The 15514-nt window shown below is 40.3% G+C and overlaps 1 protein-coding gene across 1 annotated transcript; it reads left to right on the top strand.

Annotated features, from left to right (window-relative positions):
• The first annotated feature begins 895 nt into the window (after window positions 1-895).
• On the top strand, window positions 896-3067 carry C13H15orf48 (chromosome 13 C15orf48 homolog). The gene is made up of 5 exons (XM_059824184.1): window positions 896-913; window positions 1025-1085; window positions 1385-1473; window positions 2263-2323; window positions 2974-3067. Exons 2-5 carry the CDS (start codon window positions 1044-1046, stop codon window positions 3040-3042), a joined length of 261 nt encoding a protein of 86 aa, XP_059680167.1. The 5' UTR covers window positions 896-913; window positions 1025-1043; the 3' UTR covers window positions 3043-3067.
• Window positions 3068-15514: the final 12447 nt, after the last annotated feature.

The raw sequence follows: 15514 nt of genomic DNA on the forward strand, positions 1-15514 counted from the left end.
TTTGTTAGGACAGCAAAATGCTGTCAGCTCCCTCATTTCAAAGATGCTGCTGCTTAACTCCTACAAGGACCAAGAGAGCTAACTGTGCCCTGTCATGTCCCCTCCTTGCTACAGGGAGCCAGCTGAGCATGCAGTAAAGGCTACCCTTCCTTCCTGTTACTGCTTTCCAGTGGACCAGAGGGAAAGGGAGAACAGATTAACAGGAGTAGTCTGCTGGCCCCACACACGTCCAGCCTGCCCCTGGTAGGAGTTGTCCTCAGGGGTGTTGGGATGTGATGGGAGCTGCGTAACACAGTAGGGTGGTGGGAACCTGGGCCAGGGTTAAGCTTTTGTTGCAGCAAAAGGGGACAGAGAGAAATCGGGCTCCTCTTTTGGTTTGGTCACCACGTGCATGCTGCTGAGCTCTGAAAAGAGGCAGGCCAAGGCCTGGCCTGCACATTTGCCTGAGTACCTGTTCTTCAGGCAACCGGCTGGAGAAGGGGACAAAGGAGACATGGGGAAGCAAGGTTTGAGTAATGCAGTAACAGAGAAAGAAGGATTTGCGGAAAGAAGGCGGGAGGAGCCCGCACCGCATCCCCCGCTGCCTTCGGGCAGCTCCCTTGTGAGACCTGGGCTCCTGGGTGCGCTCCTCTGCGCGCTCCTCTGCGCCTGCCCGCCGCGGGCCAGAGGGAGGTGCTGCTCGCCCGCGGGCGCCTCGCCCGCGCCGGCCGCCGGGGGGCGCCCGCCCTGCCTGCCTGCCCTGCCCGCAGGGCGCGGGCTGAGGGTCGCTGCGCGGCGGGCGGCTGTCCCGCCTACGTGACCTGGGGAACAGGCAACGTTCACGGGCGTTGCTGGGCGTATATAACGCGGAGAGCACGCTCCCCCGGCGCTGGTGCCCTTCGGCTGCGCTGCCGGTCCTTCTCCGCTCTGCCAGGTAACGGAGGCATCGTCCCTCCTCCCCCGGGGCTGGCGGCCGAGCCCGGGTCCCACAGCCTGGGCGGGGGTCCCGGCCCGGGGTGCGGTAACAGGGAACCGTTTGTTCCAGGTCTGCAGCCACAGCGAGGATGAACACGAGCTTCTTCCAGATACTAAAAGCAAAAAAAGAAGTAAGTTTGCCAGAGACGTTGGTTCTGTGATAACCCCCTTCGGCGAGGGGATGCCGGCTGGCCCACGCAGGTGCACGGGGGTTGCCGTTCCTCCTTACAGAGGAAATTGTGATAGCAAGGGAGGCGTGCGAGTTGAAATTTGTGCATTGAAAGTGAGGTGGTGTGAACAGTAATATAGAGGTAACGCACCTTAACAGGTAGTCACACCGTAATTCCTTGAAACTCTCACTCCCCCTATTCATGGCTCTGTAGCCAGGACACAAGTTCTTAAACTCTTTTTTCCGTTTTATGTCTTTCAGCTCATTCCCCTGGTGGGAGTAGTGTCCTTTGCAGCAGTTGGGGCGCTCTCTTTTTCTGCCTATTCCCTATTCAGCAAATCCGATGTGATGTAAGCAAAGTACTTATTACTTGGAGTTTACCCTAACCTTCTTTGTTCAACAGGGGCATTTGACCATCATGTTTTGCACCAAAAAAAAGAAAATCCATGTGGATGTTCCAGATTACTAGTAGTGACTAAGATATCTGCAGATTGTAAATACTGAAAAAATTAATTAACTTGGAGCATAGTCCAAATTATTTCCTAACTTTTGATTTAATTGATTATATTTTTTTCTTTGCTTTAGGTGTAAAAGGTTTTAAATGTTGCTATGAAGAATTTCAAATAACCAGATAGGTAGATGACATGCAGATATGTTGCTACTAGGCTACTGACTTGCATATAAAGAACAGCACTTGATAATATGAACTTACAATAGGTTAATATTTTAATGGCTTGGCTAATAATTGGAGCTAAGTCCTATACTCTTCAAGCTTTTGGGAATTTTTATATTTACTTTAAAGTGATTGGAATAGGCATTTTAGCTGTCTGGGTAAGAATCCCCTTACTTTTTCTCTGTGTTTCTATTCAGTTTTGATTTTTCAGCTTGCTTCCCTTACGATAACACATTATACTTGAGCAATGTTGGCTTGTTTGGTGCTTTGGAAGCTGTGAATAAAGCAAGCCATCACTGATTCCTACCCAGAATTTAAAACAGAAATGCCCAAACCTGCAAACTTGTGTTTCAGGGAACTACTTACATAAATAGTTCTACTGATGATAGACTACTCATATAAGAAAAATGTATGCAAGATCACACCCTAAAACATAGTACCTGTTTTGGTTTATCTTCTCTTAAAGCATTAACAAGAGTGGCAATCCAGAACCGTGGGAAACGGTCGATCCTACGAAGCCTCAGAAGGTAATATGTACAAATAATATAGTCAGTACAAATAGCATACATTTCCAACACAACAACTTTATTTAAATATGTTAGAACTAGCAAAATATTAATGAGGAAACAAACATAAAGCTGACATACATCTATTTAAAAGTGGAAATAACTGCTTAATTCATTACTTTATGTAAAATATCTTCCCTGTATTACTTAATGATAGGGATTTAGCTATTACATTCTAGGTCTGATCCTGAATTTACAGCGTACTTCTGGTTGGTGTTCCACCCCCGACATCCATTGATAGCAGTGGAAATCTGGAGTATAGAGTAAACGCTCTTTACCTTTGCCTTGTTCCTGAATTACGGAATTGACTAAGAAGGTTTTTGAGTACTGCAGCCTGAAGGAAAAAAATCTTAGTTTAGTAGAGCATCTAGGATAAGGGAAAAATAAAATTATTTGGCATTATTATTTAATATCCAAGCTGTTTTGTTCAACAAATCATTAAATATGTCATCAGTTGCTCTTTTTGCTTACTTCTGAAAGGAGAATGTAAAGCTGCTAGAAATCCTTCTTCACCGCTAAGTGGATGTGTGATATGGGGAGGATGGGAGTGGAGTAAATGTGTACTGGGATTTTGCTAATTTCTTTCATATTTGCCTTTTAATTTCTTCCAGCTATTAACAATTCATCAGAAATGGAAACCTATAGAAGAGCTGGAAAATGTCAGAAAGCTTACGAAGTGACAAGTTTGTTGCCTCAAAAAGGTACCCTGTGAATCTAGTGGAATCACTTCTGCACAAACTTGACTACTGAAATCAGTGTGCGGAAATGCTTCTGCTACATTTTTAGGGTCTCCCTACATTTTTTGGACTCTGGATGGAGGAGTTTCATGTTGCCTTAGAAGTTGGCATACAACATCCACACAGTCCAAAAATCTGTCTCAAATATTCATTTTCAGTAGGCATTTGATGTCAAATGTTGAATATTCAGATGGTAATTATAGATGGAAAAGCCTTCACACTTTTTGTAGAATTTTGTTTTTCTCGAAATACCTTAATATTGTCATTTTATATGTTTCTAATAAAACATTTTAAATTTTTACAATATTCCATGTAAGTTCCATAAATGGAGATTACCGAAAAGCCCTTCTAAACTGGGATTCCTGGTCTGCTCCCTCTCTATAATGTATTTCAATGCTGTGTACGGACCAAATAGTCATCATATCCAGAGGATGTCTTTGTATGGCAACATATGTGGTCATAAAGTATACTTGCATTCATTTTCTACATTAGATGTGATGACAATTTAAGTCAAAACTAATGTTTTACTGCTAATACTAAAACTTACACATGTGCTCACCTTAACCAACTGAGGAGTCCAATAGGTTATTTGAGGGTACATTTGAGATCACAGGCTTAGAACGTAAGAATTAAGCGTGGCTAAAAGGGAATTGGAAATGAGATCATTTCTGTTGTATTTAAATATTGTTCGTTTTTTAATTTAGAAAAACTTACTAGAATTAGAAAACTTATATTATCCAAAACTAATTACATAACGTTAATTTCTTCTTTTTGTGCAAGGCAGGTCATGTGCAGGCTCAATTGTACTGCACAGTTAACAATATTTTTAAACATTTTTAGATACGTGGAATTAGGGACATCTGCTTTAATAAAGAGAAAATACCAGATTAAAATTAGGAATGACTCTATGAAGAGACGGTTCCTCTTTAAGCATCTGTGTTTTCTTACGGGTTGGCCAGGGAAGGAATGTAATGGGCAGACCCCGGTTAAATTAATGAGGCGGTATACGCATCCAGTGGTAGAACAGTCTTTTGTGGATATTTTCTGTAAGTGTCCCCTTCCAAGCAGTTTCACAATATATTATACAGTTTCTTTTACAATGGATGTTGGGAATGCATATTACTTTCTCAGAGGAAGAAAGCAAAAGTGAAACAACTGCTAATTGGAAAAAGTCCCCGTAAGTGAGTAATAGTGAAGTGCTTTAGGTTACTCTGCTGCAGCAAAGACAAAACTTAAGTTAGTAAAACTGTCTTTGGAATTTCAAGGTAGCTTGGCTTCAGAAGCTTTGTTTTCTTCAGATTTATTGATGCTTAGGGGAAAAAAAAAAGTTAAAATGTTATTTTATCCCATACTTGTGTGAAGATGCAGTGTAAATATATTTGTTTATCAAGTAAGGATGACTCAGCACATTATGGAAAGAAGTGTAAGTCATTTTTATGTAATTTTTGTACTTAGCTACTTTTCAGTGGTGTCTTCCAGTAGCACATGAAGCAGTGTGATTGCCGTCAGTCACAGATTGTTGCTTCTCTCATCCTGTGCTGAAGTATATAGCAAAGGTAATAATGTTCTGTTTTGTTAGCTACTCTTTCTTTAGTATAGATTTGTGGGGAGCATTTTCACATAATATGAGAAATCAAAATATTTGTCTGCACTTCAAAAAGATTGAGTATTGTTAAAGTTCTTGGGACAATTTTGTGTGTTCTCAGGCTGTCCCTAAAAATACTCTGTCTCCTGCACAGATGAATGGTTTTTTTTTTTTTCTTGCAAGCAGAGCATGCCAACAGCAATTACTGTATCTCCCCTCACCCCAACTACTCAACGTGAATCTATAAAGCAATATACAAATTATTTCCGTGTTCTACAAACATCAGCGTTAAGACAGTAAAGATTTAATTGGCTGAATTTTATAAGCTGACTTTTATGAGAACAGTAAGACTTCCACATCCTATGTTATGCAAACCCATGACTTCTTACTCCATGGACACTTTAGAGGCTGTTGAAATAATGGAACAACTTTCTTCCTTATCTCCATTCTGTTCTCTCCATTTTGTCTCCTACTCCATTCTGTTCCTGGTTTCGGGGTTGGGGTTTTGTTTTGTTTTAAACAATCCCTATCTTTTCTTACTCTGTCTAGTACTTTTCCACGGAACTATATCGGTTCCAACTTTCATATTAATTACACAGTTTAATTAAAATGTTCGCTCACTTGTTAGATTTTCAAATACAGATTAGAAACCATTAGAAATGTTTTTTAATTGTTCTAATCACCATTAGTAATGCATCATTAGAATCCATAGTCAAGCTTTTCTAACTGCAAGTGGCTGATAACTTAAGTACCTGTATTTGTAAATAGTTTTCTGGAGGAATAGAAGGTTGCTTTCTGCAGTACACATGCAATTATTAATTACTAATTTTTGTTCTTATAGTAGTTCTTAAAGGCCTTAACCACAACAATACAAATCTGCGGTTATCCAAGAGCTGTGTTGAGTTTTTCATTTGGCTTTCTTTGTATTTGATAGCCCTGCTGTCAGCATTTCTGTCTTATGTCCCCTACCCCCCCCATTTCTGTACTGCAAGGTGTTACTAGTTGTAGAAAATAGTAACTTAAGAGGAGCCTGATGCAATCATTAAAGGAAATTATTCATCCTGCAGTTGTCATCTGTCTCAGTGCAGAAGGTTATTGTCTCTAGGACTATCTGTAGTAAACAAACAAGAGCATTGGGAATGATTCACTGGATCTGGATACTCTTTGATGTTGGATATTTCCCAAAAAAGCTTTCACATTAAACAAACATGGCCATGCTACTCAGCACAGTTTTAATTAGCTGTCCGAAGTCTTCACTCTACAGCACATCCCTGCCATACGGCGAGCACACAAGGTAACGAGATCACCTAAAACTGTAACTGAAATGGAAATAAAAAAACATGAGCGAGGAAGTGGACTCGAGGCACTGCCGTTGTACTAAGTAACTATTGACCTGCAGGTGCTGATGTGAATAGAGAGTGGGCTGATTGTTTGCTGAAAGCAATCTCCCATCATGAAATGGCCATCGCCGCTAATTGCACCCTTCGAAGGAAGTCCAAAGAGCGAGCAGACAAAAGAGCTGCTCTCCTGTGGTGCCTCGCCCCGATCAAAGATCACACACCTTTACAGCCTACTTCATGGAGGCAGTACCAACCCTATTTATGCTCTACCTTGACCTGATGACCAAAGGATTTTGGTTTAATTAGCTTTTACTTTGAGATAACCTTGTTAGGTGTATGTTCTGGCCCGAGCTGTTAATGGGGATGCAGTGTCCTCCTGCAGGCCTCATGAGGGAGGTACAGCCCCTCTAAGGGCCCCTCATACAGCACGGAGAGCCCGGGGCCGGTGGCAAATTGAGCCATGAGGAGTGAAAAGCCGCCCCTCAGCCCGTGAGCGGCAGTGCCCGCTGCCGGCCGCGGCTCTAGGGGAGCCCGAGGCGGCCGCCCGGCTCTCCCGCCGTTGCCGTCCCCCGAGGCGGCCTCTCATTGGAGGGGGGGCCGGGCCGCCCGCAGGGGCGGGGGTCTTTTCTTAGGGCCTCACCTCCATTTCCCCCCGGCCGCCGCTGAGGAGCCTGGCGGAGGCAGCTCCCTCATGTCCCGGGAGCTGAGGAGGGTATCGCTGTCATACCACCTGTGGGGCCACCTGCAGCCTGTGAGCCCTCCGCAGTGCTGATGATTGCAGCGGGGAGAAGGCTTGTCTCTTGCCAAAAAAACAGGTACAAGCAAAGCAAACCTCCCACTCCGGGTTTTGTGTCAATGCCCGATTTCCAGGTGTGTGGTTAGAGGAGTTGAGCTGCCTTTCTATGGTGGTGTGCTGCCTAGATGTTCAGCAGTGTGTAAAGTAAAGGATTTGTCTGTGTGGCAAATGAGGGAGTTGAGAGGAAGTGGTAACTCGGGTGTAGGGGATGGCGGAGCTTTAATTGGTGTGGAGCTGTGTTAGCAAGCGAGGAAATGATTTGTCTGGACTTAAGGACATGGATGATGTACTGGCGGATGCTGCCGAGCTAGAAAAGTAATTTAACAAAAACCCCTCATTTGTTAGCAACGGGAGCATGCACAGAAGTTGTGGTTTGGCTTTGGTTTTCTCTTCATTTATGACTTCCAAGGTTTGGCCTGATGCGTCACACAGGTGCTGTGGGACATGGCCATGGCCCTCCCGTTCAGCCCCCTTGTTCGCAGCAGGCCTCTGCTCTTCAGGCTGCGTGTCTGTACTCTCTGGGATGCGTCAGGCAGGTGTCCTGGCTTGTGCGTGTGTGGTCTGTGGCTCCCGATGAAGCGGCCAGGTTGCGTAGCAGCCAGTGACAGCAAGGGCCAGAGTTGGGCCGCGTATGGTGCTGGGCCTGCCACCGCAGCTGTGCCTTGACGCTGGGCTTGCAAGTGTGCGCCTGTCCTGGGTGACGATACCGTTTCTGCTGCTCTTGGCTAATATTTCACCACATACAAAACGTTCCCCAAAAAGTGTTCTGTATAAATAATTTAGACTTCTTTTCTAAGACAAAGCTATTTGTGACTGTGTTTCTATAAGGTTTAAAAAGTGCTTGTGCATGTCTGTTAAAATTCAGATAAATGTGCTTCCAATTTCACTAGTTGTCAAGCAGTAAGAAAACCAGTCTGTTCAACTTGAAACATTCGATCTGGACTATACTAGACTCTGGTATTACTTTCTGTCTCTCACACCCTCCTCCCTGTTTTCTACTGAAACTCCTTCCTTCTTTCCCTTGCTGACACATCTTTTCTTCTTGCCAAATCTCTGTCTTTCTGTCTCGCCTACCAAAACAAAGACATCAGAAAAACCTGAAATTTTCTTGGCCTAATTTATTTCTACTATTAATACTATTTATTAGTACACCTGCACTGTGTTCTAGAAAGTTACGCACGTAAAATGAGTAGATCAGAATATAAGTAGGCTGGTGGTTTAAACTCAGAAATTAAGAAAAAATGGCCCCACTTGTAATGTTTGTCTTCCTTCTCCCTCTTCCCTGTTCTGCTTTGCTTTATTTATACTGATGGTATTGTAATAAATGCACCATAGGGATGATTTTTTAAAAAAAAGAGGAGCCTTACTAATAACAGTAAGGATGCATAGTCTGTAAACTCTTCAAGCAAAAGTCTGTGGATTTTCAGTACATGCATAAATAACAGTAAATACTTAAGAATTGTCTTTCCATTTTGAAAAAAAGGAAATCAGGTCATATACATAAGCATGCATTGTCTTTCAACAGACTCACCTAAAAACATTTGCAGTTTTTCTTTAAATTTGTTAACATACTAACATTATGTTGTTAGGTAGGATCCACTCCACTGAAAGCTATCTCTTAATTATGCTACTGCAGAAAAATAAAGGCTAATAATATTATTATGGGAGACTGTTCCTTACCCACTTCTATCAAAATACCTCTTGCTTTGAGTAAGGGCTGTTCTCTTACTGGAATTTGATTCATCTGGTTGTTTCCTTACAAGAAAATGGCAAAATAACTTGTTTGTCTTCTGTAACTCCAAACTTGAAGTGGTCTGGCGGTTTTTAATCCTGAGCACTATGAATCATCGGGATTCCTGTAGTCTTGCAGACCATGATAGTGGCAGCCCAGCCAAAAGCTGTGAAAGAGCTTTTTTCATTTGTGTATTTTCTTTTTCTTTTTGAGTAAATTGGAAAACATAATTTCTTTAAGTTCAAACTCACTTAGCCCTCACTCAACCAGACTTGCTGACTTCACTGACCCCAAATGTTGCTGAAGCAGGGGCAGGAGATGATAGCTCTTAAACTTGGGACTTCATCACAGCAATTGATTTTTAAAACAGAATTCCATGCTGAAGTGAGTGGGAATTCCGCACAGACACTGTTATTACTAGCTGGTGGCAAACAGAATCTACAGACTCAGGTGGAAAAGTCGATAGGATACAGCACCAAAAATAGACTGTGAGGACCAGAGCTCTGTAGCAATCCAGTCAGCATTGTCTAAAGGAGCATACGTTAAACGGTGCAATCACAAGGCAGAGCTGCCTGCCATCCTGCTTTATGGTTACAGCTGTTCTTTAGAACTCTTTGGTTTTCAAGGCGCTTTCTTATCATTTCACTCTTTTGTATGGTATTTGGCATGAGACCAATCTGTTCTGGTAGACGAGCGGTGGACTGCTAGTAACTGTGGGCTCGAGTGCTTCATCGGCCTTCGGCACAGAACTGTGTTTCATCTTTGGAAAGGACTGATGCATGTTGTGAGGTCTAAGCGAGGAACGCCCACCTTATCACCCCACTAGGTTGTTACGCGGATTGTGAACAGCAAAGTGTTTGTGCAAAGCTGGCGTTCTTCGTCTTCCTGTTTCAGTATTGTAGAATAGGTGGATTTTTTAATTGCAAAATTCTTGTAGTGTCAACACAATGCATTAACAGATGCAGTTTATTTCAACACAATATTACACTGTGTGATGTATAGAGGGCAAATGGGCGTAACTGTGGATGCAAACAGTTAAGCTGAGAGGTCAGAAAGCCACACAAGTTTGAAAAACTTCTTAAGTGTAAGTAAATGTGTTTAAGCTTTCAATTTTAGCAAAACTTTCTCATTCTTGATTTCCTGTTGTGTGCCATCTCTTTAATTGACATAAATGTATTTGCAGTAGGTAGGTAACTAATAAACACCATCCTTTACCAGACTTGATGCAGCTGCTGCACAAACAAGGAAGTAAATGCAGAAAATACAGATTAGTTGTAATCCCTGGTAGTAACAGGAAAATCTTATCAGTCTGCCAAAGAAAAGCAAAGTCATCTACTTGTAATAAATCACCGATTCACTACATCAAAACAAAGGGAAAGCTGTTTTTTTATTAAAGCTGTTAAGAATGTTTCATTTAATGATGTATCTCTTCCTGCTGCTGTATGACTTCTTTTATAATTCAGTAAAGCCTGAATATTTTTTTCAAGTACTGTTAGCATTAGGCTGCCAGTGCTGTTGGCATTATTCAATGGTATGTTAGCATTATACTGCTTTTACTGTGTTTATTTTTCCTCTTGTGAAGTGCTTTGAATGAAACATGCTATGGTCAGAAAACAGAATTTGACTTAAAGACTGCAGTATCCGCCCTACTGCCAAAAGCAGAAATTCACAGCAAAATACTAGTCATAATGACTTGCAGTTCTGTTCATTGCCCCATTGCCAAACTCTTAGCCGTAATTTTAATGCTACAGTACCATGTCGTACAAAGTAGATGTAGAAGAAAATTAGTTTGAGGTTATGGAAATGTTTTTATACTGATTTCAGGGAGGCATGGAATTAATATAACAAAACTTGTAGGGGTTGTGTATATGTACTAGAATGTGTTTTTTAAAAATTCTCTCTCTTCTTAAGAAGGAATAAAAACATTTAAGAATCAGGTAGGTCTTTGCTCAAGTTCCTGTATGTGTATTAGTTCAAAGAGGAAGCTTTTGTAGTATGCAAAACAGGGTGATATATGGAAGTCGCTGTTTGAGGTATGCATTGAGTGTTTCATTTCTTGATAGGTGTAGAGGACCAAGGTATACGCCCTCTGTGGGTGAGTGCTTTAAATAATTGCCATGGAAGTCATAGATGGATTCATTCAATAAAGAAACAAAGTGTTTGACCTTCTTACCTGTTTTTAGAAATCCCCACAGTTGTCTGTTTGGCTGTACCACAGATGTAACGTACATTCCTCAATAAGGAATACTAACACACACATTTATTTGTATTTTTTTCTTAACGTCATTAGTGAATGTGTGTGGTGTGGGCTAGATGGGTAAAACATACCTCGCTTAAGAGAAAAATTACTGTAAAACCAGTCATCAGACATCCTAGTTGAACTGTACAACAGATCAACTAATGCTGTAATCTGTAAATGAAATTAGTATTGACTTCATTTGTGACCACCACAATTTGGTCCAGAAATACTAGTATGCTCCATAGTTGGCTACATGGTAATGTAATGGAGTATAATGTTTTTCAGTTGCTATCTGCGCTATGCACATGATCTCGCTTTATCTGTTTTCTTTCCTCCTTCCTCTTTTGTACACAAACACACCTTGTATCATCAACAAAGTATGAACTCTTAAAAAAAAAAAACCAAACAAACAAACACAAAAACCCCTGCAGTATGAATACCCTTACTTAGCCATAGCAGTTGGTGGGCCTATTAGTAGGATTTAATTTTGTTATTACTCCTGCTCTGTGAGCTGCTTCTTTCTAGCTCTGACAGCTAAAAGTAGGGACTACCTCCTCCTTCGATCCTTCCTCCAGAGAAACTTCAAATGTAGTAAGTCTGAGGGTGGAAGAATAATATTTTGCTTTCATTGCTGCTTTACAAAGACAGTTAATAGATCTAATATAGTGTAATAACCTGCATAGCTATCCACGAGTGAGGATATCTAAAACATGCCTTCATTTACAGCTTACTGCATGTGGCCTTTTAACTTTTGATATGCAAAGAGTTACTTTCTTTTACGTTTTCTATGATACGACTTGACCTTTGCTCTGTGGCAAGTCCAAGCAGCTAGATTGCCTGAAAACCATCATAATTTGTTCCATCTAGGTTATATTTAAAGCAAATATCTAAGCAGAAAGAAACCACTGTGTGTAACTGGTTGGGCGATTTCCGTTTCCAGTTGAAGGTGTGTGTCTTCTGCAGAAGCTAAAAATTACAGAATTGCTTAATAGCTTGAAGAAATGAAAGAAGACTTTACTGGAAGGAAGTTGTGGTTCTGAGTTCTTCAGCCTCTGTCATCTGTATTTTCTCTCTGTGCAGCCTGTTCAACTAGATCAAAAGACAACATTATACTAGCAATTGCAGTAGTGTAAACACAATGATATTCTACATTTATAATTGTATCTGCCTATTTTGAAACAAAATTGCTTCCCTCAGTGTATGTTTTTAATTGAAAGTGTCATCAGATCCTGTATAAAAAAGACAGTCAAGGATGTTTCAAATGCAAGTGTATGTTGTCCTGGAAACATTAATTCAGCACCCCAAAGAAGAAATACTTATTTTCCTAGAAACAAAGGGCTTGCATGATAATTTGTATTGTTTACATTAATGAATAAATTTGTTGTAATTGCATTTCAGATACCCATAGCCACAACTAATTTCCATTCATGTAATTTTTTTATTACGTACTTGGAACTGGAGGGAGGCATTTGAGCGTTGTATTCCATGATATTTACCTGTATATGCTTTTAAGAAGTATCTTAAGCCCTTCTCAGTAATTGATTAGCAAATCTGTGCTAGGTTTGTGCTTTTCCTTATTGCGTCCCTGATAAAGTTAAATCCCCTGTGTTATCCTTAGGAAAATTAAGACTTCTTTTTTTTTTTTTTACCTGCTAATAAGACATTTTAAAAATTTGCGACAAAATATATTCCTTTGACATGTAGAAGTCTCAAAAGTTACACTAAGTACACAACTCTCTTTATTAAAGCTGGGACTAGTGCACCATCTTCTGGTAAACTCGGGAAAGGCCTCGAAGGTTGACAGTTCAGAGGGGAGAGTATTTGTCCGTACAGTTTTGTGTCAGACTTGTTCTTACAGTGGGCTTGGAAAAAGAAACACATGAAACCTATAGAAAATCAAGAGAAATTATATAATAGGTTCAAATATGTAGCATCATCTTAACTATGAAAATGTTTGGTTATGGTGTTTTTCTCAAAAATTCTGTTTGACTTTAAAAGGCCAGTTACTAGAATTAAATAGCTATTTTTATATGTTTACATCTTATCCATTTATTTCGGGATTTATTAGATAATTTCTGTGTGTGTGTTTTGGGAAAAATAAATAGGAAGAGTGCAGGGACTTGGATACTCTTAATGAACCTGAGAGAAAAGCAAATTTTTTGTCTGCTTGCCATCTGGCTGCTTTTATGTATTCATCAGCTGAATCAAAAATCCCTGTATATATCAGCACTGAGTCTGATATGAAACACATTCTGGGCAGACAGCATAAACTGGTTTCATGTACCCTCATGTACAGGCTAGTCACAATCCTGGAAAAACAACTTATCTTTTCACCAGGTATAGTAATAAGGAAATCATAAAGCAGTCACCATATGGATAAAATTATGCTTGTGTTTATGAAATGGCTTATTTTTTCTACAGAAATTGGTGCCATAAAAGGTGTAAATGCTTCATAACTGTAATAAAAGCGATTAAGTTATTTTGTCTTGTACATTTAGCACTGGCAGTTTTCAAACTATATGATACTGAGAAGAAAAAGCAGAACACTATGGAGAAAAGGAAAATAGAGATAAAAGAGCAAAAATATTGATTTGGATATCATCATTTTACAGCTGTAAACATAGGAGGCAGGTACGCATGCATTCTAAGAGCAGATTGCTGTGGTAGCTGGATAGCAGTAAATGGAAAGGATCAGTATTTATTCTAGCAGCTTCCAAAGTTGTGTCAGGTATTTCACGGAACGGAAGAGCATGTATGGTCCTTCCCAGAGCATTCAGCCATGGAAAATGGAATGAGAAGAGTAGAACAGAAGAGGATTTGCCAGCTCCAGAGCACAGAGAGTGTTGGTTAGTGCCCAGCATAATTTGTTGCAAAGAGGGGGAGGATGGAGTGAGGCTGGAAAGGGCATTAAGGGTGGGGAAGGTGGAGGACATTTGTTTAATTTTTTTTTTTTTAAGGTAGAAGTAGAATCTAGAGGCTTTCAGATTAGGTCTTCCTTGTGAGTTAGCAACTTGGTGGCTAGAAAATTTTTTTCATCTAGAGATCGAAGAAGAAATGGACAATGGGCAGGCATGTATTTCAATAGAACAGGCCTTACGTCGTTTGGGGGTGTTTCACACCCAGTGCTGCATGAGAAGCTTCTAGTGACCATGTAAGCAGTAGGTGCACAGGGTCTTGCAAGAAAACAAAGTGAGAGAAGCAGAGTGCAGTGGCATTATGCAAAATGCTGATGAAACATGATGTTTGAGCTAGGTGTGCTAACTGCTGGAACAACTGAATGTGCTTGGAGCAACCAGCAAGAAAAAAGATCTTGGCGATGCCATTTGGATAGATAGAGGGAAATGAGCTGGTATTTACAGTGGATTGTCTCCCCTCGAGATCTCAAGGGAACTTCTCTGACAATGGACTAGCTTATTGGAGATTAGTAAGCTACTGCATTATGTATCATGTTTAATTACCCAACAGCCTTTCTTCATTTATGAAATTCTTTTAGTATCTGTAGAGAGAAATAATACTTAACAGCCCTGCTCTATGCAGCATCAGTGCAGCGTCCTCATAAGATTCTGCCAAAATACCTGAACAAAAGACTTACTACTCATTTGTTAGTTGGTGGGTGTCTTCTGGGTTTTTTTATGTCAGAAAGTTGCTTCTAAATGCCAGCCTGCTGCTTTTCTTAGTCATTCTGCCAATTGGGAGTGATTCTGCAAGAAATAGCAGATATGTACAGTAGTAAAATAATTGAAGACCAGATTCAGGTATGATATTTTAAATGGTAATTCTGCTGGTGTAGAAAGAAATGCTGCTGGTATTGAAAGGACTAAATGTCAACACAATTTTAAAAACAAAACAAAAACCTCACGAAGTTAAGCAAGGAAAACATTCAGAAATAAAATAGGTTTCTGTTAATTTTCTTCTTAAGAATGTTTCAGAAGAGTGGGATGTGAGGGTTTGCAGTCTGCTTGATATAAAAATGCTTTATTGACTCATATGAGTAGGTTGTCATCAAAGCTGTATCCATGCTTCAGAAAAGGATGGGTGACAATCACAGATTAAGAAAGGAAAAATCTCTTCCAAACATAGACTGTTAGAGGTGGCAGAATTTTCAGAGGATTTTAGCTGTTCAGTCAGCAAGAGTATTGCAGCACAGCTCTGGAAAGCAGGGATACTAGTTGTGGAAACTGGCTCAAATCTTAGGAGTCTCCTGGTGAGGGAGAAATCCCGTTAAGTAAATGCTTTTTAATTTCAAGCAGATGATTTTGTAGAAGGAAAAGAGTAGTGTAAGAGTATGTAAATGAAATAATCTGGATGTGCTGGAGAGCTGCTTGGAAAGACATTAGACCTGATTCTTATTTATACTAAGGCCACTTTCCTCTAAGATGATACTGAAAATCACCTTGCAACGTCTACAAAAAATTGTCGTCTTTTATAGGCACTTGTACTTCCTGAGTACTGTTAATTGTGTATTAGGTCATAAATTCCTCAGTGTTATTTTCTGAATATTTCTCTATCCTTATAAGTAAGTGTACTAGTTATTTCTACTTGGTTATTTTTATAGTTCTGTTGTGCTCATTTATTCCATCACTACGAGTATTGTAAGTGATAATATACATACTGCTTTTGATGTTGATGACTAGCAGAATCAGAAGAATACTGGTTTCTTACATTAAACATAGCAGTGCCAGACAACCTGTGCCCTGAATAATTTACAAAGAATAAGAAAAGA

This window comes from Gavia stellata, chromosome 13, assembly GCF_030936135.1.
Source record: "Gavia stellata isolate bGavSte3 chromosome 13, bGavSte3.hap2, whole genome shotgun sequence".
Classification (NCBI taxonomy): domain Eukaryota; kingdom Metazoa; phylum Chordata; class Aves; order Gaviiformes; family Gaviidae; genus Gavia; species Gavia stellata.